Here is a 25,743-nt window from a genome sequence, read left to right as displayed (position 1 = left end):
CAAATCGGTGTGGTCTTTTTTGTCAGCCCTAGATACAGACTACGTTGCCTTTTACAACTGTGGGCAGGACGGAGGGTGCAGTCGATTGCACAAGCACCTACAGCTTATTCCAACTCCTTCAAGTCTCTTTGCGTCCTTTCTCGACTCAAAGGATGGTCAGCCACCTCGAGTTCCGTTTGAATGGTTCTACCGTCGATTGAATCCCCATGACTCAACGCCAGAACGCTTGCTAGACATCTATTATCATCTTCTGGAGTAGGCAACCAACAAAGGGTGGGGTCTCTCTGAGAACTTTGGCACGGCTCCACTTAACGCTGCGTGTCCACATAAACCTATTGTCAAAAACAATTTGGATGGTGGTCCTCTCCAGGCAACACGCTGCTACCAATAGAGAAGCTGGGGTCAATGCATGCTGGCTGACAGAACAGCTACCTTCTTTTCACCTCATAATCTTCTAGAGTACGAAAAGTCCTCACTCAACCTAGAAGTTCTATGATAACAGTTTCTTAGAATTGTGGACCATCTTGTCCAAAATCCAGAGCTGGATCGAGGACAGATTAGATTTGCAACACGCATACAAATCTAAGCATGGTAAGAAATGGGTGCCTGAGGATATACACCATCAGATTCCCTCAATCATGTGATGGATAATTAGTCAGGCTTGCATCACCAGGTAATGATTGATCAATTCACTTTTCTACCAACACAGTCGACCAAAGTTACCCAACTCTGACGTCTGATCTTCCTTCTCCCTCTTTGAACCATATTACTATCCATCTCGATTGTCCGGCGGGGTCTGTCCATTGATTCGTCCTTACCAGGTTCACAGTATATGGACCCCGTTCAGTCACCGAATGCAGCAAAGATCGCTCGTGCAATGGTATGAACTGGCCACAGAAATGATCCGCAATGGACCCTGTCCGATACGATGGAAATACAACCCCTCGATCTTGATCATACCTGAGGTTGGATCATGCGATGGCCCCGCAATGGAGGTGTTGCGTTTTACATCACCTTGCATTAGCCAAAAGCAACCCTCGTCAATTAGTGTGGTGTTTTATTATCCGGATTCCTCGGCAAACAATTGGCGATGATTCTCGCGTTCAACGTTTTCCGGCCACTAGAAGTAGGTATTCGTGCAGATCTAGTTATAAGAAAGGTAACAATAAACGGTTGCGGACGCGGCGTGTCTAACATCTTATCATGGTTACGCCTACGGAAGGTGATCGTTAATGTTCTCCGTTTAGATGATCGGATAATTTCCGTCTGGCAAGCTGCCGGTTATTTCCCTCCGCGTCCACATCTTTCATCCAATGGACTGCTTCAGTCGTGGATACTCCACGTATGTGACAAAACATGCATGATGCTGAATACTGGCTAGCTCTTATGTAGTACATACAAGCCAATCCATGCGCAGACGGGCTCTCAAGGAAAGAATGATATAAGAGCCGCTTCGGCTTATCTCGAGGGCCCTTTGCTTTCTCACAATGCACGCGGATCAAAATGCGTTTTAACGTACTAGCCACATTGGTCGGGATCACCATTCCCCAAATTGCCCTTGCAATTGCCCCAGGGCCCCTTTCAACTTCTGGGCGTTGGATAGTCGATGCCAATGGACAAAATATAACTTTTGCAGGCGTCAACTGGCCAGGTGCCTCGGAGGCCATGCTGCCGGAAGGCCTTCAGTATCAGTCGATTGAGAATATTGTCGACAAAATCAAAACACTGGGGATGAACGTCATCCGCCTCACCTTTGCCATTGAAATGATTGATGATATCCTAGAGACGGGCCGAGACGTGTCAATTAAGGACTCGCTTGTAAAGGCCTTGGGGGAGAAGAATGGCACGAAAGTATTTAGCAACATTGTGCGGCATAATCCTCAGTTTGGTGTTGATACTACAAGGTTGCAGGTAGGTATCGCACAAGGCAACGCTTATTGTATGGTTAATAAAATATTTGGCAGGTGTTCGACGCAGTAGCGAATGAATCACACCGACAAGGGGTCTATGTGCACTTGGACAACCACATCTCTAAAGCCATGTGGTGTTGTTCAGGCACGGATGGCAACACCTGGTTTGGAGACAGGTATTTTGATGTGGCCAAATGGCACCGCGGGTGGCAATATATGGCTGAACATGTATTCAAGACCCCCCGATCACTGGCCTCTTCAGTTACTGACGCGACCACTCAGGTTAAATCTCTCCCCGCTGTGAAGAGTGTCGGGATGCGAAATGAACTGCGTAAAGCAGAGGATAATCCTACCCTAGTCAATACGACCTACAATTGGCGGTACTGGTACCGTCATATGGTGGAGAATGCCAACCAGATACATGCGGCCAATCGTAATCTCTTGATTTACTTTTCGGGTCTCGACTATGACACCCGACTCAGCCCCATACCTACGGGTGCGGAGCTGGGGAACGGCACTGCATTTCGTAAGGATGATTTCGAATATGCTGATAAGATTGTGCTCGAGCTGCACAACTACGAACGCACGGCCACAAGCTGCGAGGACCTTAAGTCTAGTTTATGGAATGCCGGTTTCAACGCCCTTGACACCCAGAACTCGAGTATTGTGAATATTATGCCGGTACAGATGACGGAATTCGGCTTCCCCCAGGACAACACCACATATACAGATGTGTATGCCTCCTGCCTGCGGGAATGGCTTCCTAGTTTACAGGCGGGATGGATGGTTTGGGTGATTGCGGGAAGTTACTATATCCGGAAAGGGATTCAGGATGACGATGAGCTATGGGGTGAGTCTTTCTCCAAGACTATCCGAGAGCAAACCGGCAACTAACCAAGCATGCAGGGCTCCTTGACCATACTTGGTCGGATTGGCGGTCAACCGACGCAGTCACCAATGGTTTGATACCTATGGTCCAGGCGACGCTGGGCTAATCCCGCAAAGCATCTCTAATATCTCACGTACGGTACCTGGGTTAGTAGAATGTTCAGATGTTCGGATGTTTAGATCATAAATCCGAATCGCACTGCCTGGGAGGCCGGCTCATAAGGTATCCTCCTGAAGTCCTTTCTGGAAGTAGCTGGGCAGCGAAAAATACTGCTACTATACGTGTGTCTATCATGCGAGGAATTGAAAGCCAACTTCTCGTAATTTATCTTCAAAGTTGCTACTATTTCAAACCAAATTAAAAGTTTCGATCACAAATAGAGGCAGAAAGTGATGAAAACTTTCCGGCGTTCTGGATCTAGCCACACGGCACAACGACAGGACTATGGGATAGTTTGATGGGCCTCAGCTGCAGCGTCACCCGGCCTCAAGACGGGCATTTCCCCGCATCCTAAAGTGTTTAGCACGGAGAGAGGGTGCGGCATTAGGCGAATGCATGAGTGGGCCATTATCCACACCCCTCCGGAGCTATAATGTAGAGAAGCATACCAGATCGAGTCCGGTGGAGGAAACACCTCTCCCCGCGAGTTTCCCTCCCGGCTTGCTCTAACTGGAATCTGACCTTCATGATGTCACTCAGGGTCTTCGGATAGACAACTCGCATGTTACGAGTTATGCTAGTTTCAGATGGTCCTGAACAGGTACAAGGAAGTACTTTCGGTGAGAACAGACCCCCACCGGAATACTACTATCATCGTGCTGACATCCTGCGCCGATCACTCTGCTAATTAATTAGATTAAGTTAACTACCCGATCAAACGCGTTCTGTGAAATCACCTCATTGAGTGTACCCCCACGCCAGTAATCTAAATAAATCTTGCTGTACCTCAGAACCAGGAGCTCGGCGACTCGATCACTCTGTTCGATATCCCAAAAATGTCGTCCTGGCTGCCATCCCTCCTTCTGTTTGGCAATCTAGCGATTGCGTCTTCTGTATCTACCGTTCATATACCTCTGAACAGTTCGTCCAGGGTCCTGAGACGTGATTTGTATGGTTATTCAATTGAGCCTGTTTCTCTTGACCCGTACCTCCAAACTGAACTGGCATCAAAGTTATTGGGACACGTCGCGGAGATAGCTGGAGTACCCGCACCAATTCGAGTCGGAGGCAATATCGCTGACCAAACATTATTCGATCCAACATTGGAATTCCCGTCGGAAGCACTGCCAAATGATACCACAGTAGAGGTGTTACGTATCCGTCCAGATTGGTTCAATGGCTGGAAAGAATATTTTCCACAAGGAACGGACATTCTATACACACTGAATTTTCGCAACGAGACGGATTCATGGATCAACGCCATGGAGGAAGCCCAAGCCGCGATGGGGGCACTGGGAGATTCCCTATCACACTTCGAACTGGGGAATGAAATAGATCACTATATCAACAAAGGCTGGCGAGGAGCAGACTGGGACACCAAGGAATATACGAAGCAGTGGCGCCGCTTGACAGGCCAAATTCTGTCCTCCAAGTTCTACAAGAATGCCACTCACAAGCCCCTCTTCCAAGCGGCCGTCTTTGCCGATCCTCCCATGGTCCCTGATCAACACGACGAAATAGACGACTTTGACATCGCTAACGTAACCCGCGCGGGACTGGTTGACCCTAAGATCATTGAGAGCTACGCGGTGCACCTCTACCCCCAATCAACTTGCGATGCTGAGCGTTACGCACGTCTTTCTCTGAACTTGCTCTCAGACCACAACGTTATCTGGAAGAACCTGTCTCAATATATTCCACAGGATGCAGCTGCCCGAGCGGCAGGAAGCAGACTGGTTCTGGGAGAAACCAACTCTGCCTCATGTAGTGGGAAAAGCGGCATCAGTGACACCTTTGGAGCCGCCCTTTGGGCCACCGATTATGTGTTAACGGCAGCCAGTATTGGCATCGAGCAGACCTACTTCCACCTCGGTCACCAGAGTGAATATTCTGCTTTCACTCCTCTCCCGTATGAGCACAAGGGCGAGAACCTCACTGCGGGTGTCCGGGCCAACTTCTTCTCGCATATCTTCCTCGCTCATATCATCTCCAGCAGGAAGGCGGACTCGTGGAGGATCAGTGCGTTACCCGCTGCGAATGCATCGGACTTTAGCGGATTCGCAATTTTCAGCGATGCCCCGGAGTCCAGCCTTGCTAAGCTTGTTTTCATCGATTTAGGCGTGTGGAACTCGACAGTCGGAGCGCATAACCCTTCCACTTTGGCAGCAACTGACTCCACATTTGCTTCCCCAGGGGACCGACCGACACGGACCGTGGAAGTGCATACCTCGTGGAGCCCAGGCACAAAGATAGAGATCCTCAGATTACAGGGTCCAGGCACCAACGCAAAGAGTGGGGTGAACGTATCGGGAGTTAGTATCGATTCGGCGACGGGTAACTTGGTAGGCCAAGAAAAAGTCGAGCAAGGCATTGTCAATGACGGTGGCATTGTTCGCTGCGAGCTTTCTCAGGCCGAGGCTATCTTGATCCAGAAGCCCTCGGAATGAGTGATGTGCTTAGTCTGCAAATAGCGACATGGCTTTTGATATTTGATGCGCCAGGGCGAGGCAAAGTATCTCGCGTGGTAAAGGGAATGTTTTCATACAATTAACATATTCAATGGATCCTTAGGAATTCTTCAAGCAGACAGTTATCTCTTTGCGGTAATTTGTTTTTCATCTTGTTCGATCATTGAAAGAAAGGATATATGTGACTGTCTCTAGAGTTCGGACTATCTTTTCAGCATTCCTTCCTTAGAGGAAAGTCCTGGAAGATACAATACATACAGACTAGATAGCTATCTTAGGGAAGCCTTTTAATTATAGGAGATAGTGTTCACCCGAAAATATCATTTCCCTCCACAGCTGCATCCAGTTTGATGGACCCCAAGCCCAATTGTTCACACGGTCGCATTTCGATAGATGTCCACAGGCTATCAAAATAGGAAGTGCCTTTGCCAGAGAAGATCCTCTTGAGGGGAGGCAACATGAAGGAAAAGCCTAGTGTTCTAAATAAGCGACGTGGGAAAGGCGCGTGATATGCATTGCTACGTTTTTGGGGTCTGGACTCTGTCACACACGCCGCACACTATTTATCATTGTCTTTATCCAAGTATCTGGTTTTGCTGGGATTTGAATCGCATCGTCTGTTGGCGAAAGACTTCACTCGTTACTGATCGAGCTTTGCCTCTGAATATATCATATAAGAAGCGCTTCGGCATGAAATACACGGTGTTCGCCAGTTTAGCAATTTTGGGACCAGGTCGATAGAGCGACAAAGACAGAAGTCGACGAGACTGAGTAGTCGAAGGAGTATCGTCTTTCCCAACACATTCCGAACACTCCACAAGGGAACGACATATGATACTGACATGGACCCCGGTTCGCCTGCCTGGACAACTCACGCTAGTGGTGCATCAACATGGACTAGGAAACCACCATTACGTCGATAGGTAAACTGATGATCAGAGATCGCTGTGTTCATGCTTAATGACGTGGTCAACCCAATATCTTCTAAGCCAAGGCCAGTAAACTGCTCCCCTTGCACATTTAATGCATCTCACCCTGCTACCTGCATGCCGGCCAACCTGGATTCCTTGTTTACTCCCTGAGCACCAGAATGAATAGCTAATACACGATGCAATAGGACCAGCGTTAGTCACGGTTTCTCGAGGCTTGAAGCAAAAGGCCTCCACGTAATCACACTCGTGAGCAGACAATTCGATCAAATGTTCCCTGGCGGCAGTGGCAGGTCCCTACAAGATGCCCTGACTCGGAAACTGCACAGATAAACCGGAACTCTGAGCGTACGGCGTCAAGGGTTGACTAGCCGTTTATCGATGAGCAATCCCCTTCTAGCAGGCATTTCAAAATGCGTGCTATGGCATAGGATACGACCAATAATAGCCTAAAGTATTGGTCCAGTTGATATACCTGCCGAATTTGTGGATGTGGAACTATTGCACACGAAATCACTCGTCCGGCCATGGCAGAGCACTGTCATTTAGCTGCATCGTTCGGTAGATATACTATGTGCCGCTGAGGGGATATATCGCAAGGTCGCAATCGAATAGCTCAAAGCTTTAGCTGTGTACGCTTTTGCATTGCTCTCGTTCTCATCTTGACGGGACTCCAGTCTCCCCAGTGGAACAGATGACAGGCCCATCAATCTTAGCTTCGAGGTCAGCAAATCACGGAAGCCCAGAAATGTCTTCGAGATGGCCTACGATTTCCTGTAGATGGTTTAGGTTCAAAGCGATTTCGGATATTGCGGAACTACAGATAGGGTTATGTTGAACTCAAAATATATCCTTTGTCTAACATCATGCCGCATGGCGGAGAAACGTGGAGAGCGCAAAGCAACGTCCAAAGTAACGTCCAAGTATGAACCTGGCTCAGGTCTCCACCGGTCATCCTGCACGATGTCCAACCAGGAAACCAGCAAATTATCATTGCGTTATCGAGGTAGTATCTGTGGATACGCAGCCAACCATCATTGCCTGTCGCCAAATGGACTAAAAGGGAGATAACAAAGGGATTCAAGATAAGATATGCCATAGGTTACGTACCATTGCGGTTGGGTTAGTAATATGAAGCCCAGTCTATTCGTTTGTTACTCATTATCCCCGCCTTGTTGCGGCCATGATCCCTGGGCCTGATCCCTGCCACGAGGATGAATGCGGGTTGAGATAGGGCATGCTTGACGCTTTGGGCCCTCGCCAGCCGCGTGACCGCGCCACGTCCCCCTTTGTTAGATGATAGCGCTTTCTGGGGTCCTTATGCATATCTCATTGCCTGTTGCTTTGTTCTAATCACATCCCTAGCTTGGGCCTCAGGTAACTCCTCCACTTGCCAAGAATATATGACAAGTATATATATCTCCTCGAGATTCAGGAGCTGGATTCCCCTTAAAGCGAATACCAAAAGACAGACTCGAACGAAATGATGATTGCACACTTCTCTCGTCTCGAAAAAGATTATCCGTGGATCGCATGTCCACTTGTTGCGTCAGCGCCCATGCTCAATATCGCGACTGCAAAGCTTGCAGTCGCGGTCTCCTCCGCCGGGGGCATTGGATTCATAGCCGGCGGATACGACCTTTCCGGGTTGGAACAACAACTCATCGAAGCACAAGATCTTGTCAACGAGGCCAACTTCCACGATTATCATCTTCAACAGAGTCAGGGTGACGCACCGATTCTCCCCGTCGGGGTGGGCTTCTTAAACTGGGGCGCATCACTGGAAATCGCGCTGCCCTTGATCCAGAAGTACCGTCCCTGCGCAATTTGGCTCTTTGCACCGAAGACCGGCGTGGACGACCTCTTACCTTGGACCCGGGCCATTCGGTCCGAAGTCCCATACAACGTGAAGATCTGGGTGCAACTCTGTTGTTTGGAAGATGCAATAGAGTCTACAGAGAAATTGCAGCCGGATGTCCTTGTCGTCCAAGGATGTGATGCTGGTGGTCATGGACTTGCTCGGTCTGCCAGTATTGTCACCCTTCTTCCCGAGGTCTTAGATCATTTAAAGTCAAGAGAGCCCAGTTCGACGCAGACCATTGGAAAACCGTTTGTTGTTGCAGCGGGCGGCATCAGTGACGGTCGAGGGTTGGCTGCCACGATAATTTTGGGCGCGGACGGATGTGCTATGGGGACTCGGTTTCTAGCCTCCCCGGAGGCCCAAATTGCGAAAGGCTATCAAAATGAGATTCTTCGAGCCTCGGACGGTGGTGTGAGTACAGTACGGTCGACGGTCTATGATAAAGTCCGTGGGATCTATGGCTGGCCAACAAAGTATGATGGACGCGGTCTAATCAATCGATCGTATGAGGACATTGTGAACCAGGAGGTCACTGAGGAGGAGAATCGACGTCTGTACGAGGAAGAGAAGCTCAAGGGGGATAATGGCTGGGGACCGCAAGGCCGAATGACAACCTATGCAGGAACCGGGGTAGGCCTTATACGAGCCGTGATGCCAGCAGCACATATCGTTACGAAGATCAGGCAGGATGCGATGGGCATCCTCCAGAAGTCATTCGTACCTGCCAAATTATGAAGAATAGGCATTTTCAGATTGTGAAACCCTGCTGTTGAACTTGACTCACATGCCACTCCCGGGCATCGGGCAAGCATCGGCCCGACCACTAGGGCCGATAAATTAATATATCTACGGCCATCTTTCCAGTTTTCTACTCTATTACTTGCTACATACCTCTCACTTCATAGTAACACATATATTGAAGTACAAGATGAGCGACAACTCATTCCACTATTTCACGCGGCTGCCTCTAGAACTACGCCGTCTTATCTGGGAGCATTGCCTCCCGTATCGTATAGCAGAACTAGACATCCCCGCCTTTCTTCTCGATGGCGAAGAATCCCGTCAAGCCTGCTTGCCCGAGTATACAACACACCAAAACGCTCAGCTGCCAGTTATCGCATTTGTCAACAGCGAGTCTCGGCAAGTCGCGCTAGAAGAGGGACGTTGGGTGCAAGGACAGGAGACAACTAGCAAACAGTTGATATGGGTGCAGCCGCGTCGGGATGTGCTGCATCTCAACTGGACACGAATGAGCTATGATGTCTTAGGACCGCTTGTTGGACTTTACAGTCCGATCGGCTGGTACTCGTTGCAGGCAGAGGAGCTTGGGATGCAACCTTCTATCGTGGCAGAGATCATTTACTACTTTGATTTGAAGGGGCTGCTGGAGGGTGCTGATGGCGCTGATGGCGCTGATGGCGCTGATAACGATGAACCATTCTCCGCCTCGTGGTCTCGTCGTCATGATGGCATGTATGACCCTCTCAGCATTGAAGAAGCGAGCGACATTGCGGCTCTCGCAGAATTCCACAGGTGGTACGACGTAGCCATGGCGGCAGTTTCTCTACATATCACTAGGGAAGCGGCTCTGAGGTCTGGCTTGTTTGGGTTGTTAGGTGATGCGCCTGTTCAGATGGTTGATGTTGATGACGAAGCTCGATTGAGGCAATTTCAAGCATTATTCAGGGAGCACGCATTGGAAAAGGAACCGGCCGTGCAAGCACTCTTCGAATTATTAACAAATGCTCGATTCCGAGCGGCCGTGGGAACATGGAAAAGCAAAGCTGAATGGATCATCCTTGCGTCAATGTGGGATTACGCACGAAGGAAAAATGGCATTCTTGGGACAAACCCTGGCTCCGCTTGGGTACCTTACCTCCCGGAGGAAGCGCGCCCGCGCATCGACTTGTCTCAGTATTCGCCTAATGAGAATCATCCATGGGTCAAGGAAGCTAGACAGAGTATGCCCAAGCTACGACCGTGGATTATGGTGCGACATTGTGCCAATGAGTGTTATAAAAAACCGCCACCTAAAAGCTACTGGTAGAAGTACAAACTTTGTATATAGCAATAGAGAATTGTCTTGTACATAACCACACAAGATATCATACATTTCTACAAGCCTCGGCAAGGTGATCATGCATACCCTGTGTCTTGACGATAGCCTCAAAATGGATCAGTGACTGGCCAGCGCTATTGAAGTTCGTGACATAGTCTCTGACTTTCTGCTCCACCTTGTCAAAACCCATCCTGCCCGTGTTATCGCGGATGGTCTGATCCGCATCAATCTTCCTGTAACCCGGCACTGGGGGCCTCTCTATAGGATCAGTGTACGCGGCACTGAACCCCCCGCCGCTCATCTCCTTTTCAATTTTTTTGGCGATTTTCTGTGCCTGATCGTAACGCCGGGCGTCGCCATGAGTCTTGAGCGCAGCTGTCATTTTGTTGAAACGGTCATCGGCAGGCTCCCTGCCATCGGCCTTAAGCTTAGCAATTGCCTTGGTGGCAATATCCTCCGCTTCACTCATCACAGTTTCGAAGCTATCCTTCTGATTTCAATCTTTGAAAATCCTCGCGTTGTTCATGCGCCCCTTGAAACCGACCTTATCAAACTCAATTGCGACTGTCTCGAGGTTCGCACCCTCGCCGATCTGCGCCCAGTTGACCTTGTCCCAATCAGGGTCGTCAACAATCTTGACAGGCTTGATGACTACGCCATTTGCGTCAAGCGCCCGTACTTTCTTGACTATGCTGACCTCCTTCATGAAGGCCTTCATGTCGCAGACAACTCCAGCCTTGACGCATCCAGGCGCCATGCGCGAGTTCTCGAGGCCGTGGGCCTCGACTTCGATTCTGTAGAGCTGGTAGAAGAAGAGGGCTTGCCATTTTCCGGCGACAACGTTGGCCATGACGCCGGGGGCAAGGAAGACCGCCAGGAACAAAAGTGGGAGCATGATCTTTGATTTCTACCAAAGCAAGAATTAATTGCAAAAATGGCAATGCCCAGAAAGAATATAGAACAATGAAGCCCTATTGTGAGGAAGGGCGCTCGATCAAGACAAGGCTCGTCTATGATACGTGCGGCAAGTTGCCTAGCTGCGAGTCATGCACCAGCTGAAAAGAATAACGGCAACGTAGAAGAACAAAAATATTTTTCGTCTTTTAATGATGCTCTTATCACCATGATTCCACCGGACCTCTGAGAAAGGGTACTACTGGGCCGAGACTGGGCGATTAGGAGGAATGGTCTCAATCAACGAAGTCTTGCAATGGTCGAGAGTCACATATTGGACGAAAGCCACTGCATGTGGTTTTGCAATCTCCGAACAAGACCAGCCTTGAAGGTCCCCTTCTCATATTGAACTTCATGCATCTATCAGGGGAAATGGAGACTGCAGCGGTGTAGCACCTCCAACCATGTTAGTAGTAACAAGGATATAATCCCTGGTGTCTCACCTTGATACCTCGGCTACCACCTAGGAAGTTAGCTCCAATTTAACTAGTGTGTATTAATATATCAGAACTACGGCTCACAGTTCCGATATCTAACCGATCACTGCTAAGCACTAGTCTTTGGGGTTAGCCTAGTGCTTGGTGGCAGGATTGGGTTACATTCCGAGTCGTTTCACAAAACAAGTCAATGTCAAGCTACGGATTAATACTTGGCTACTTTCAAATATCGCCCCTTAGCTTCCCTAAAGTCAGACCCTAAATATACGCTAAAATACATAGATGTGGTCTCGAACATTATGAGATTGTTGAAGCGGATAAGCGAGATAGTGTAGCAATATAGCACCTAGCATGGGTCTAGGGGTATCATGAAATTCCGTCTAAGTAACAGATTGGTCGAGTCTAAGAATTTGAACCTTGTCAGGAGACAACGTCTTTCGCGCGAGGGCTCTGACTTTGGTCGACAAACGTCGTATGTCATCAAAGGCCTTACTTGTTAATACTAGGAAATTCCAAACAGATAGAATCTATCGATATTTACTGTATATCCCACTCAAGCCGTATAAATCCTCATATTGCTCACGCACATGCTCGTCATAGAGGCCCTGATGCCACTCAAACCAGTACAATACTCCCCATCCTTGAGCACCACCCTCGGTGTATTCAAGTTATCCACATAGACAGACATACAATCCCCACTTGTCCGAATCACCAACTCATGCTTCTGTCCTGGATTGCTTTCAGCAGCCTGAGTCATCTTGAGCTCATTCTTATGATTGCCTCCGATACCAGCATAATACCCATTATAGCTACCCAGGCCGGGTTTAGCGTCGAACTCACAGAAGATGAAGCCGTCGTATTCATTGGTGGAGAAGAGGTCGATTGAGACGTCGTAGTCGTGGAGGATGATGGAGAGATGGGAGGTAGCGGGATGTTGCTTGCTCCAGACGAGAGGCAACCAAACGACACCTCGGGAACTTGAATGTGCTTTCTACTCTGGCTGTAGCCCCAGACCGGGTAAACAAGTTCAACAGGGAATTCACAGAAGAGTAAAAGGGCTGTGCTTGCTGGCAATAAAGACAAGACTTTCCACAATCTGTACTCTATACAAGAAAAGGAGTTGAGTCAATAACGAGAATCGGCCGAGGCAACTTGATCTAGACTTTGCTACTCAATTCTCCTCATCTTCCCTTGTAAAAGATAGCAATAAAAATAAGTTAATTACTCGCAGTAAGTAAAGACGGTTCATGGTGGTATAGTGTGATGGCCAATTGAGCATGTACCTATCTAGCATTTGGTTGACGGTGTAGTCTAGGGCCCGGAGATGCTCGGAGGTCCGTTGCTAAATAATATTAATAGCAGCCAGAAGGTTACATGTAGGGATCCTTTGGTAGCATGCACCCCCTGGAGTAGTTTTAAGAGAGAGCAAAACCTCCTGGCAATCTAATAGAACCGAAGTCACAAAGAAAACCAATAATAAAGTGGGAAAAGTCTTTTTGCAAGGGCTTAGTTGCATCCGGGGTCCTTCGTGTGAGATTGCAATCTCCGCATAAAACAGACTTGAGGCTTTTCCCGTCTTAGTGTCATGCATCTATCAGGGGAACAGTCAAAACATCCGGAGAAACTTCGAGGTAATTTTAAAACCCCGAAAGAAACAAAATGTGCTGAGGCTAGAACAAAGGCTTGAGTTGATATCGCCGGCTTGCACGATGAGTAACACAAGTTCAATGTATGGACCACTAATTCCTCAAGTACTCTGTCTCTTCCTCGCATGCTCCTTCATCTCCTGCCAGCATTGGCTCACAAACAAAATGAGGCCTTCTTTTGTCCTCCTTGCCTTCTTACTTGGCTTCGCCTCGGCTGTCACAGAGAGCTACAACGGCCAGTATGCTGACAACTGTCCGAGTCTGTGTGCTCATGCCGGTCCCAGTCCAGCCAACTGGACCAACAACCACCATGTCCGGAATCTTGAGAGCTGTGACCAAACTGTTCTCTTTGGTTTGAATATCCACAACTCTGTCACCGATCCAAACACTATCCTCACTATCCGGGCTTGTGTCGCTAGCCATGGCCAGACGTACGAGGCTGCCGCCTCGCCTGATGTGCCTCAACAGCCAAGTCAACACAACCTCGTTGTTGCTGAAAGCTGCGGCGCCAAGGTAGTGAAGACAGCTTTCACTCCCCAGGTTGGCCCCTCGACGCTTAGCAAGGCATCTAGCCCTGCTCCGCAGTCTACTCATGTAGCCGAGGCCACTCGCCAACTTGCCCTGTTTGTGGACAAGAGCGCTGAGTGCGGCACCACCATCCTGTTTGCAAAGCACAAGTCTGCTGTTGTAGGCGTGTATTCTGGTGCACAAATCACAAAGCATGCTGTGCGAGGGTTTCTTGACTCTTTTGCGGAAAAGCAAACTTCTACCGTACAAATCTGCCAGCCTGCCAGCGCGGCCCTGACTGTTGGGGTGGCTTCTGCTGGATTTGTTGATCTGGCAGCGGCTCAAGTTGCTATCAAAGACTGGAACAATGGGCTTTGCCTCGACGAGACCATTCCCGCTACCCCCGTCAGTATGGACGTTCTCGTGTCCACCGTGGATAATAGCTTCAATGCTCCTACCAACACGACTACCATCTCCCACGGCAACATGACAGCTAGAGGGAAACCACAAGCCCTTCTCCCAAGAGGAGAGTGTAGAACAGAGGAGGTCCATGGGGGTGACAGCTGCGCCTCGCTGGCCAGCCGCTGTGGCATCTCTGGAAACGACCTGTCTAAATACAACCCACAAAAGAACTTATGCTCGACCCTGAAGCCCAAACAGTACGTTTGCTGCAATGCAGGCACTCTGCCAGACTTTCGCCCTCGGCCCCAACCCGACGGGACCTGCAACACATATAAAGTTAGTGATAACGATAATTGCTCCGACGTGGCGGACGCGCACTACTTGACCCAACAAGACATTGAAGACTTCAACAAGGACACCTGGGGCTGGGCTGGCTGTGCACACCTACAGAGTGGACAACTGATCTGTCTTAGCGAGGGAACGCCTCCTATGCCCTCGCCAGTCCAGGGAGCCACCTGCGGTCCACAGGTACCGGGTACCGAGAAGCCTTCCAACGGAACAGCGCTGGCTGATCTCAACCCATGCCCACTGAATGCATGTTGCGATGCCTGGGGATTTTGCGGAACAACGGTCGACTTCTGTACCAAGTCACCCGCGGATACTGGCGCTCCCGGCACCGCAAAACCAGGAACCAACGGCTGCATTTCCAACTGCGGGATGGAGATTGTTAACAACGGCAAGGCACCCGATCAATTAAAGACCATCGGATATTTCGAGGCGTTTGATCAGACAAGAGTGTGTCTGCGAATGAGTGTCAAGGAGATCCCGGCCAACAAGTACTCGCACATCCACTTCGCATTTGCCACCGTCACGTCCAGTTTCGACGTAGACATCTCAGACGTCGAGTATGAATTCAGCAGATTCGTCAAGATGAGTGGCTTTAAAAAGATTCTCACCTTTGGCGGATGGGCGTTTTCCACAGAGGCTGATACATTCCAGCGCTTTAGAGATGCTACCAAGAAAGAGCATCGGGAAACATTTGTCAATAACTTGGTGAGCTTCATGAACCGCAAAAACCTGGATGGCTTCGACTTTGACTGGGAGTATCCTGGCGCACCTGATATTCCGGATATCACTCCCGGAAGCCCTGAGGAAGGAGACAACTACCTTGCCTTCCTGCAGCTGCTCCGAAGCAAGTTGCCCAGCGAAAAATCGCTTTCCCTTGCGGTGCCGGCTTCTTATTGGTACCTAAAGCAGTATCCTGTCAAAGATATTGCAAAATATGTCGATTATTTCATTTACATGACATACGACTTGCACGGTCAATGGGGTGAGTAAGGCAAACCGTGAGATAAGAACTGCTTAGAACGATGTACTGACCATGACTCTGGATGCAGATGTCGATAACAAATCGTCCATGCCTGGCTGCCCAGCCGGAAACTGTCTTCGATCACACATCAACAAGACCGAGACGCACGATGCCATGGTCATGATCACCAAAGCTGGCGTGGAAGCCCGACAGCTAGTTATTGGTATTACCAGTTACGCCAGAAGCTTCCGCATGACTGACGCGTCCTGCTCTGGTCCCTTCTGCACTTTTGCTGGTGATAAACGTCACTCCATGGCCTATGCTGGACCCTGTACGACAACTGGTGGCTACATTTCCAATGCCGAGCTTAACGATATCATCAAGAACCCCGGCAACTACTCCATCGTGAAGTCGTACATCGACAAAGATTCCGACTCCAATATTCTCATGTACGGTAATCCCGGAGCCGTGGATTGGGCGGCCTACATGGACAGCGATCTCAAGACCAACCGAATAAACTGGATCAAGGGCCTCAACTTTGGTGGTACGAGTGACTGGGCCATTGACCTCCAAAATTACTCTAACAATTAAAACGGCGATGACGACGACGATGACGATGGTACCGATGATGAAACCAGCGACGAGATACTCACCTGCCCGTCCGACAAGAACCCTGGCACCCTGGAGGGTCTCGCTGATATAGCAGACTCTCTAGACTCAGGTTGTGTTCACCTCTTTGCGCTGGACATTCTATACTCGCAGCTCCTTGACAGTTTATCTCTGTTCCAAGCCAACTCGGAAGGCTACGACGACAAGTTCGGCTGGTATGAGAAGTGGACCAAGGAGCAGATCCAGCCGCGCATTGACACCTTCATGAAGTTAGGCGATGGCAAAGGCCTCAAGTACTTTGATTGCTACTGGGCATATACCGACGGCAAGGAAAAGAAGGATTCCTGCCTTGGCATGCCTCACATCTGGGATGTGAACGCGGGCTGGAGCATTCGCTACGATCTCGTCGACAAGAAAGGCTTCTTTGACGCGCTCGCGGCCGAGACGGGCATCGATGAGTCTTGGGTGGCGTTTGGTGAGACTTCAGATTATACATGCGCGGATCCTGGCGATCCACGACCAGGCACTGGTGGCTTACCCTGCCGAAAGCTTTTCCAAAAAAAGCTGAATTACCCTCAGAAGGGCTCTGATGACAAGGTCCACGTTGGCAATCCTAAGAAGCTCATAGAAGCGTCCCTAGGCAATGTCACCGCTCTGCGAACCTCACTTCTTTCCTCGTACCTCAGCGTGGGCTTGTCCTTCTACGATGACGGGCCAAATGATACTTCGGCCACCGACGCAGTAGTCGCCTACTCCATGCCCATATTACAACTCACTGAGGCGATCAACAGCATGAAAGACATTAAGGAAATCGGCGAAGATGCCAAGGAACAAGCGAAGAAGGACCTCATCTTCAAGATCCTCACTATCGTCTTCATGGTAATCCCCTTTGTCGGCGAGGCTCTCGGACCCCTGATCGGGAGCGCAGCATCAGTCGCTCGTATTGCGCTTCTCATCGGCGAAGCGGGGAATGGGGCACTGACGGTGGCGGATATCATTGAGGATCCGTCGTCTGCACCGTTCGCGGTGTTGGGTTTGATTGCGGGTGTTGGTGGCGGTTCGGGCAAGTTGTCCAAGGCAGAGGCCCTGGCAGAGGCTTCAAAGGCAAGAGGTCTGTTGAAGGGTAGCGATTTGGCCAAGTTCCCGCAGAGGTTTAGAGATCAGGATGCCTTGGTGCAAAAGGTCGTAAAGAGTTTGTGTGCGAGGAGCTAAGTGTGTGATGGTAAGACGATGCACTACTCTTTGTACTTAGACAGTTCCAAAAATTGTTTACCTATATTAAAGACCAGTACAACCTGCATAGACGATGATTATCATGCATAGAGCCACTTTTTAACTACTGATGAAGATATTATACGTTTTAGTGATATCCTTCTTACAACCGAACGCTCAGGAGTGCTTGGGACATACTAAAATATGCATAATACAATTTGTCTTGGCTCCTACACTTGCATGTAGGTTTGAGCTTCTCGTCTAGCTTGTTATGTGATTCACACCTTTACATTCCGTTGCAATCCTTGGGAACCTATCAACTTGCTGCGGCCAGAATTGAGTAAGGGGATGACTGTTGTCTTCGAATCTGTACATCCCGGGGAGATAAAGCAGGAGCTACACAGAATCCTCAACTCGGACACAGTAAGCTTCATATCTGCACCGCGGGGATCAGGTTCATAACACTGTCCCCGAAAATATAAAACCAAGTGTAGCTACCGTACAGTTAGAAAGGCAGTCTATAACAGATGTACAATTAGCTCATACAGCTCGAGGAATCTACGCCTGGGCTCGTCGTGGCTGAGAAGCAGTGTATCAGCCACGGGTGACGTTATGGAACAAAATATAGGTACAAAAGAAGAACTGTTCCTTGAGCATTACCAAGCTTTACTAGTAGTCAACTGCAAGAGCACCATTACCTTTAGATGACCTCACAAACACCTATCGGCTAGCCGAGCTTTAAGGATAATCCAGAAAAATACAACAGTACGGGGCAACGAAATTCTAGATTCTAGGAATTATGGGGCAGAGAATCTCGTCATTTCTTTTTCTTTCTCTTTTCTTACGCACCTAAATGCTAATGATGTAAAGATGGCGCGAAGACCCAGATATCGCCGCGGATATTGCGGAGCAAGCCTCAACACCAAAAGCAGGTAACCATGATCGCTGCAAATATCAGAAACCTCAGTCCAAGGGGAATGTATTTATCGCTATATGCTCGACAAACCTGGATAGATACAACTGATTCCTTTTAAGCATCTCCTTTGGGATTATTAGATAGGTGCTTAATAGTGCTGTCTCAACATAAGATCTTAATTGATCTTGTTTTCGCTTTCCCTTTTCAGGAACCCAATACACCTCGCCTTTCGTTCTCCCACCTATCTCGAAGAGACAATGCCCCTTGTGAGGATTGACCTAGTCAAAGGGGTAAGGTCCCCCGATGAGATAAGAAAGCTGGCCAATGTGGTTCAAGAAGTTATGCGGAAGCACTTCCATGCACCGGAACGGGATCGCTACCAGGTAAGTATTATACGTGCAAACGGCATCCACACCGTGCTCTAATAGTATCTGGTCTTTAGATTATCACCCAGCACGAACCCTATGAGCTGATCTGTGAAGACACGAATCTGGGAATGGAGAGAAGCAACAAGTTGGTTATCATACAGATCCTGCAGCAAGGACGTAGCGCTGAGCAGAAGCTCGCTACGTATCGAGCACTTCAGGAGCGATTATTTGAGAGCTGTGGACTGCCTGGAGAAGATCTGATTATAAGCTGTGCCGAAAATTCAAAGGCGGATTGGAGCTTTGGGGAGGGGGAAGCACAATTTTTGGCCGGCACATTATAGACAAATGACAATAGCCTCACCATTGTTTAACCGATACCCTGCAGATTCGTTTAGTTTACCAGGCGTAGAATCTCCTATCTAGTGTAATTGAGGAGGAGCGTCACTAGAGAACTCGAAGTTCATCCGAATAGCAACATCCTAGGTGGACTATACCATTTTAGGCATGTGGAACGACGCAGTACACGTGATAATTCTCTCCCAATACGGTTAGCCCATGAGGGTTCGGCCTAAATCAGGCAAAAACCCGACAGGAACGATTGAGCATCGCAGTAGGGATTGCTAGCATATCATCCTGCTGCTCAGACCTCGGGAAAGCATGTCCCGACGACTAAGACAATTTATCTGTACCCCGCATATGATCTACACTCTCCTCCCCTCTCCAGACGCTCACTTCACCATGACTTTGGGGGAAGTGGGCCCTCGTCGACTGCTCTCCGGTGGAGGTAAGCCCTCGCAGATATTGTACGGAAACATCTGGCGTCCAGGATCCATTCTGTTCCTGAGATGTTCCGCCGAGGCTGTCAGAATATGTAGAGTAACAAGTACCAAACCGGTAGATATAATGTAACAACCCTCCCCATGGGCGACATATCTTGTGTCGTCTTATCCTTCCGGTGAAGTCACGACTGGTTCACTTCTCATAATGGCTCTCCTTCACCTTGCTGTCGGCCTCCTCGCCGCTGCTGCTCCGACATCAGCTTTGACCTTTAATGTGCCAGCTTCAGCACCGACAAATGCAAGCGCTCAGCTAGCTGAGGCGCCAGTGGGTCTCTCGTGAGTATCACAGAACCGTTCCTGGGGAGTACAGTGCTGATTACGCAGTCTGGAGTTTTTCACATTTCCGGCTTATATGAATGATGTCGAGGCTACCAAAACCTGTCTTCAGAACCTCAAGGAACTGACCGGGACATGGCCACCGATACGAATCGGTGGCACCACACAGTGCGCTTCTTCATCTTCGAGACCATTTAAATCTGCCTTGTCAGGGCTAATGTTATTCCAGAGACCGTGCAACATATGATGCCTCATCCAGCAGCGCAGTCACGTACACAGTATCCGATCCAGCAGATGCACCTTCATCACTTACATTTGGCCCGCCATTCATATCCCTGGCTGCAGACTATGACGGTCAGGTTATCATAGGCCTCAATCGCCGTCTGAACAATCAGTCCAACACGATTGCTGCAGCCACTCTGGCCAAAGATACAATAAAGAACCTCTATGCCATCGAGCTGGGGAACGAACCAAATTGTGGGTTTTTCATGCACATCATGGTGTTCAGGCGCCTGCTGATACGAAGCACATTCAGTCTTTACCGACAGTGACCCCATTGCAGACGGCGGGTCATGGGACGCTGCAGCCGACTACAAATCCCAGGTGGCTTGGCAGGATGCAGTTTGCCAGAATCTGTCCACATCGGATCTCATCTCTGCAGGCGTCTACTTTGGCACATCGCCCATGAGTATCTCCGGCTTGTCTTCTGTTGAGGATGAGGCCAACGACCTTGTCAAGGACTACTGCTCGCACAATTATCCCCAGTCGCCAAGCACTGCTGATTTAGCCGGTCTGATGAGCCACAGTGGCATTGCATCTCAGATCCAACCATTTGCCTCTGAAGCTTCAGCTGCGGCTGCCAAAGGCAAAGCTCACATTTTTGGAGAAACCAACTCTGGTATTTGCAACCGTCGCACACTTGCTGTTGTTACTAACTGTTCTCCGCAGCAACTCAGGGGGGCGGTGGGATCAGCCCGACATACGGTGCAGGTCTATGGATCCTGGACTACGTGATGCAAACTCTTCTTATGGGCACGCGGGTATGTACCTGAATCACTCAACTCTGTATCGCAGAAAGTAACCACTTGCGCTCCGTCTTGTTCAGGCTCTTTACTTCCACCAGGGCACCATAGGCAACTGTAAGTAACTAGATTCACCCGTTTACTGGATGCAAGCTCACTCGAAAGGTCCATACTGCTGGTGGGGTCGCTACAATATGGGCGCACCTTATTATGGCGCCTATTTTGCGACAATGGCTCTGGCCAATGCAGACCAGATCGCTCCGCTAGACGACCAGACAACGCCATACGCAGCATACGCGATCTATCAGGACGGCGCTCCGTCCAGAATACTTTTGTACAATTCGGAATACTACACTAATGGCACACGCCCGTCCCAGACCTTCACGGTGAACGGACTGACCTCCTCCAGTGTCACCGCAAAGCGGCTAACAGCGCCCTACTCCACTTCTAGAGTCGACCAGGGCCAGGTTCCTACCGTTGCCGGCCAAACCTTTGCAAACGAAACATGTGTGATCCAGGGTGACGAAGTCATAGAGACTAGCACCGTGTCTTCCGGTTCAGCCACATTCACGCTCAGCGCCTCAGAAGCTTTGCTTGTCTATCTCTAGGAAGCAGTGTTCTTAGGTCTGTGCTTCTCAGCATGTATGGTGGCTAGAAGCAATGACAAACATGGTAATCATCAGGTATTATTTGTCCTGTATATCTGCAATGGTTTCAGTCAATCAATGTTCTATTAAACTGTTGGAGTGTAACTATTGAAATATCCAGCTATGCGGGTGCCTCGCTGAGACAGACCTTTGTCCAAAGACGCCGCATACTAACCCATCAAGCCTATACACAGCAGATATTAAAAATGAACGAAAAGCCTTTCAAGATATAGCTAAAGTTTCTGCCACAACACCTTTCTCTCCTACTACCACCATCTACCTGCATCTTGCTCCCTTCCTCTATTTATCCTATAGTTCTATGTAGTGAGAAAACCTCCGATCTAGGTTGACCCCTCCAGTAGTAGTAGGTTGTTCTGGGAGCTGGATCAGCTCTGATTCGCGAAATTGACCTAGCACACCTGCCATATACATATGCTCAGCAGCGTAGCGGATTGCCTGCGGGTGTGATATAACAATGTCGTAGTCTACAGTGTTACCACAAAGCCCCCTTGATCACAGCAATCTTACCCAAGGTGGCCATGTGTAGATCAAGATACAGTAGGTACTGCTGTAGGATGTGCCTCAACGTCTGCGAGCCTTCCTCGCTGGAACATCGATCCCACCGAGCCACGTTGACTCTAATCGGAAATCGCGATGTCCTACTCGGTACGAGCGCATCTAGATAGCGATCGCTGTGTGCGGTTTACAAAGGCCCTTCTAAACTCCATGACCTTTCTATCTGCAATAGTTCATTAGAGCCAGCTGCCTCAGCCAATAGCGGTTATCCCCTCGCGTTGCTGGTGGCTTGCGCTATTTTAACCGCTCATTAATTAACCTTCGGCTTTTAGTCGTAAAGGATGGCCTTGTGGTGTCGATCAACCAATGTGAGCACACACTCGGGGTGCGATATCCCGAAGTCAGAAGCACTGGCACAAATTAAAACACTCCACCTCCACCGGAGCTGGTAATCCTTCCATAACCTAAATTAAAATCCATAAGCCGAGCCTGCCCAGTCAATAGCCGATCGGGTGTTGAAGCTTAACAGAGGTTACCAATGCTTCCGTCTGGGGTATTTCTGGAGTCTCCGCATGGATCCACTATCAACACTAAAGTACTCTTGAGTTTATGACTCTATATACAAAAGGTTTTTGGCCGAAACGATATTCTCTGAACTAAACCTGCCAGTCTTGGAGATTAAGAGTAAGGTCAAGAGTCATACCGGCTAAAGATCACTATGGTTACCCACCACGCCTCTCAAGACAGCTTGCAAGCCGTCACCGCAGACGAGCCACGCATTAGCAAAAATGAGGCGCTCGAACAGCCAACTGCCGAAGAGAATGAGCATTCTACTATAAACAAAGGAGGTGCGCCAGTAATGCGGTCGAAGGAGGACGACCTTTCTATATGGCAGACGGTGAGGCGATATAAACTCGTCTCAATCATGGCAATGGCTGCGGCGTTCAGTGCCGCATTAGATGGTTACCGTATGGCTCTGTTATTGTATCCAAGATTCGCGGAAGTCCAACTAATAGGACATTTACACTATGCTAGAGATCAATCTCAATGGTGGGCTTGTCTCCAATACCGGATTCATCCGACAGATGGCCAAACCCGGAACAACAGTCATCGAAGGCCAGTATGTCTCCGCTTGGAGTGGCCTTCAGTCTTCTGGTCAGGCGGTTGGCCAAGTTGTACGTATATCTACCTGTTGACTCATGAGAAACCTGCTAACGCCCCCTTCCCTTTTTCTATAAAGCTGCTCCAGTATGTGACGGAATCATACGGCCGAAAATTGGCATTTTACATCATCTGGGTCATCTTTGTAGTGGTGAGTCGTGACTCAATATTCGCTCTGCCCGATTAACCCCCTATTCATCGGCAATCTTCCCATGGTCCTAATACGACTCCTTTTTCTCAGAGTATATTTATTGAGTCCTTTGCTACCCGATGGGATCACTGGCTTGTGGCGAAGCTCTTCTCTGGCATGGGAGTCGGCATGCTGCAATCAACATTGCCTGTCTATCTATCAGAGATCGCTCCGACCCAGTTAAGAGGATTCTTCATTAATGCGTACAGTTTGTAAGCCCTCCGGCCCCAATTTTGAAGTCAAACATACTCCTAACCAGAGCATCGCTCAGTTGGTTCGTGGTAGGACAAATATTCGCCTCGGTGGCTCTCAACCAACTTCATGCGATGGATCCCCTGGACTTTCGAACGCCCATCTATACACAGGTAAAAGCCAATCTCTTTCAGTAGATCGCAGTGATGTGCTAAGAACCTTTTCCAGTGGGCTATGGTCGGAGCAACGATTATTATCTTTATAATCATGCCCGAAACCCCGTGGTGGCTTGTTAGTAAAGGAAAGCTTGATAAGGCCTCCAAGATGCTTAGGAGATATAACGGCCGCGTTGAGGGCTACGATGTGTCCAAACAAATTGTCTGTGAAATGCCACCGTTTGTGCGCCCTTTTTACTAACCATCAGTCCGGATTGCAGGAGATCATGAGTGCCACAGTCGTTGAGGAGCGCCGAATCGCTGAGCGAGACTCGCAGGAAGGAATGTGGGCTGTTTTCCAGGGCCGCAATTTCATCCGGTTCATTATTGCTGGATGGCCAAAGATGACCCAGCAGTTTGTTGGGCTGGCAGTGTTCAACTCTAATGCTACCTATTTCTGTAAGCTCGCCGCATTCGTATTGAGCTGTCTCTTCCTTCTGATGCTCACCCTTTCTTGCAGTTCAATATGCGGGTAATAAAGACCCTTTCCTGGTCACCGTCATTCTGTCCTGTGTCCAACTTATTTCAATGATTATGACGGCCATGCTCACCGATCAAATTGGCCGTCGACCACTCACCGTCTATCCATATGCGGTTACGACTGTATCAGTGTTATGCCTTGGAATAATCGGCTGCTTTGATTATACTCAGAAGTCTACCAGCTCGCTTTTAGTAAGTCATTAAAATCTATCGTCTGCGCCAAGATCCCTGACCAATACCGCACCACAGGTCTTCTTCGCCTGTCTCGCTACATTCTCGACCACCGGTGCCTCGTCAATTGGTTACGCCTACGCTGCGGAAATTCCCCAGCAACGCCTGCGCGCTCAAACGGCAGGCTTGTCTCTTGCATCGTCCAATTTAATCGCGCTCATGTTCAGCTTCTGCACGCCCCTGATGATCAACGGACCCCTCACCAAATGGGGTGTCAAAACAGGATTCTTGTGCGTACACAGTTTTCTCATCAATGACACGATCAGCCACTAACATGAACTTCATGAAATAGCTTCGCGGGAACTGGTACGGTTGCTGTTATCATCGCCTGGTTTATCCTCCCGGAGGTTACACGTCGGACACCTGCCGAGATCGATGAGATGTAAGTAGACGCGCATTCCGGGGATATTCTTTTCCCTCAGTCGTGCTAACTCCTCCGTGTCTTGCTTATAGGTTTGAGAAGAAGGTTAATCTTCGCAAGTTCAAGCATTATGTTACTGACGTTCAGACCCATGCTGCCGAGCAACACGAGATGGAAGCACACACGCATACAGCGTAGAGCTTGATTTGATGTTGCCAAAAGAGCTGTATTTGTGAAGTGAAACGCGTCGTATCAAGTACCTGTGGTGGAATCCGTGGTTGGCAGTATTACATGACGTCCGACTACTACAAGAATCTTAGAAATAGTACGGAGTAAATCATCCACATTTCTCTACATGGCTCCCCTTTTTGGGGACGTGCACCAGCCACTTAAAAGCGGCGGTAGCTAATACCCAGTTTTGGTTTGGCCTATTTATTCGTGCTAGGGCTCAGGGCTTAGGGTCCGGGTTATTTGTCATCCCGCTTCAGTAACTAATATGCCTTGATCATTTCTTCACTCCAGCGACCCCAAAATACCTATCACAGTATATCCAAAAATTCCATGAAAAGTCCCAATAATATTTGTACTGCTTAGTATATTTAATATATTTTTGTAGAATTCTTGGGGTTAAATTGCACAAGTATTCCTCGACATAGATACATGTGCACATGTGGTATGGAAGAACCATTGGGTGTATATATATATCATGTCTACATTACCAGCTCAAATATGAGAGGAGCTGAAAGCCATTATTCGGCCATTGGAAATCCCGGAAAAATCACAAAAATGTGTAAAGAGTACTATCGCTATATACGAATGAAGACCTATTTAGCGCTCGAGTGGGGTGGTTCTAGGAGTTAACGCAGAGCACCCTCCAGATGAAAACGAGCTTATTGAGCCTCCAAATACAAAGGCGCGTAGAAATAGATCCTAGGAATGATTTCAGGGAGCGTTGAAGCCTCTCAGCCATGACGTGCT

General features: G+C 49.0%; 8 protein-coding genes across 8 annotated transcripts; 7 read left to right on the top strand and 1 right to left on the bottom strand.

Moving 5' to 3' along the window:
• Positions 1-1,503: 1,503 nt before the first annotated feature.
• On the top strand, positions 1,504-2,905 carry AO090012000046 (cellulase family protein; the record flags this gene model as incomplete). The annotated part of the gene is made up of 3 exons (XM_023236292.1): positions 1,504-1,911; positions 1,965-2,760; positions 2,817-2,905. 3 exons carry the CDS (start codon positions 1,504-1,506, stop codon positions 2,903-2,905), a joined length of 1,293 nt encoding a protein of 430 aa, XP_023091228.1.
• An 889-nt stretch (positions 2,906-3,794) lies between these two features.
• On the top strand, positions 3,795-5,405 carry AO090012000045 (glycosyl hydrolase family 79 C-terminal domain-containing protein; the record flags this gene model as incomplete). The annotated part of the gene is made up of 1 exon (XM_001727073.1): positions 3,795-5,405. The coding sequence occupies one exon, from the start codon at positions 3,795-3,797 to the stop codon at positions 5,403-5,405; it is 1,611 nt and encodes a 536-aa protein (XP_001727125.1).
• Positions 5,406-7,838: 2,433 nt separating this feature from the next.
• On the top strand, positions 7,839-8,951 carry AO090012000044 (nitronate monooxygenase; the record flags this gene model as incomplete). The annotated part of the gene is made up of 1 exon (XM_001727072.1): positions 7,839-8,951. The coding sequence occupies one exon, from the start codon at positions 7,839-7,841 to the stop codon at positions 8,949-8,951; it is 1,113 nt and encodes a 370-aa protein (XP_001727124.1).
• Positions 8,952-9,144: 193 nt separating this feature from the next.
• Positions 9,145-10,430, top strand: AO090012000043 (2EXR domain-containing protein; the record flags this gene model as incomplete). Its single annotated transcript, XM_023236291.1, has 2 exons — positions 9,145-10,177; positions 10,381-10,430. The coding sequence occupies 2 exons, from the start codon at positions 9,145-9,147 to the stop codon at positions 10,428-10,430; spliced, it is 1,083 nt and encodes a 360-aa protein (XP_023091227.1).
• Positions 10,431-10,771: 341 nt separating this feature from the next.
• AO090012000042 (uncharacterized protein) lies at positions 10,772-11,170 on the bottom strand (the record flags this gene model as incomplete). The annotated part of the gene is made up of 1 exon (XM_001727070.3): positions 10,772-11,170. One exon carries the CDS (start codon positions 11,168-11,170, stop codon positions 10,772-10,774), a length of 399 nt encoding a protein of 132 aa, XP_001727122.3.
• Positions 11,171-13,477: 2,307 nt separating this feature from the next.
• AO090012000041 (putative class V chitinase) lies at positions 13,478-17,351 on the top strand (the record flags this gene model as incomplete). Its single annotated transcript, XM_023236290.1, has 3 exons — positions 13,478-15,551; positions 15,619-16,074; positions 16,237-17,351. The coding sequence occupies 3 exons, from the start codon at positions 13,478-13,480 to the stop codon at positions 17,349-17,351; spliced, it is 3,645 nt and encodes a 1,214-aa protein (XP_023091226.1).
• A 3,412-nt stretch (positions 17,352-20,763) lies between these two features.
• On the top strand, positions 20,764-21,380 carry AO090012000038 (glycosyl hydrolase family 79 C-terminal domain-containing protein; the record flags this gene model as incomplete). The annotated part of the gene is made up of 3 exons (XM_023236289.1): positions 20,764-20,790; positions 20,856-20,889; positions 21,022-21,380. 3 exons carry the CDS (start codon positions 20,764-20,766, stop codon positions 21,378-21,380), a joined length of 420 nt encoding a protein of 139 aa, XP_023091225.1.
• Positions 21,381-24,227: 2,847 nt separating this feature from the next.
• AO090012000036 (uncharacterized protein) lies at positions 24,228-24,963 on the top strand (the record flags this gene model as incomplete). Its single annotated transcript, XM_003189903.2, has 4 exons — positions 24,228-24,365; positions 24,423-24,634; positions 24,697-24,786; positions 24,858-24,963. 4 exons carry the CDS (start codon positions 24,228-24,230, stop codon positions 24,961-24,963), a joined length of 546 nt encoding a protein of 181 aa, XP_003189951.2.
• Positions 24,964-25,743: the final 780 nt, after the last annotated feature.

Source organism: Aspergillus oryzae, chromosome 4 (genome assembly GCF_000184455.2).
Source record: "Aspergillus oryzae RIB40 DNA, chromosome 4".
In the NCBI taxonomy this organism is placed as follows: Eukaryota; Fungi; Ascomycota; class Eurotiomycetes; order Eurotiales; family Aspergillaceae; genus Aspergillus; species Aspergillus oryzae.
This window is presented reverse-complemented; position numbering and strand designations above follow the sequence as displayed.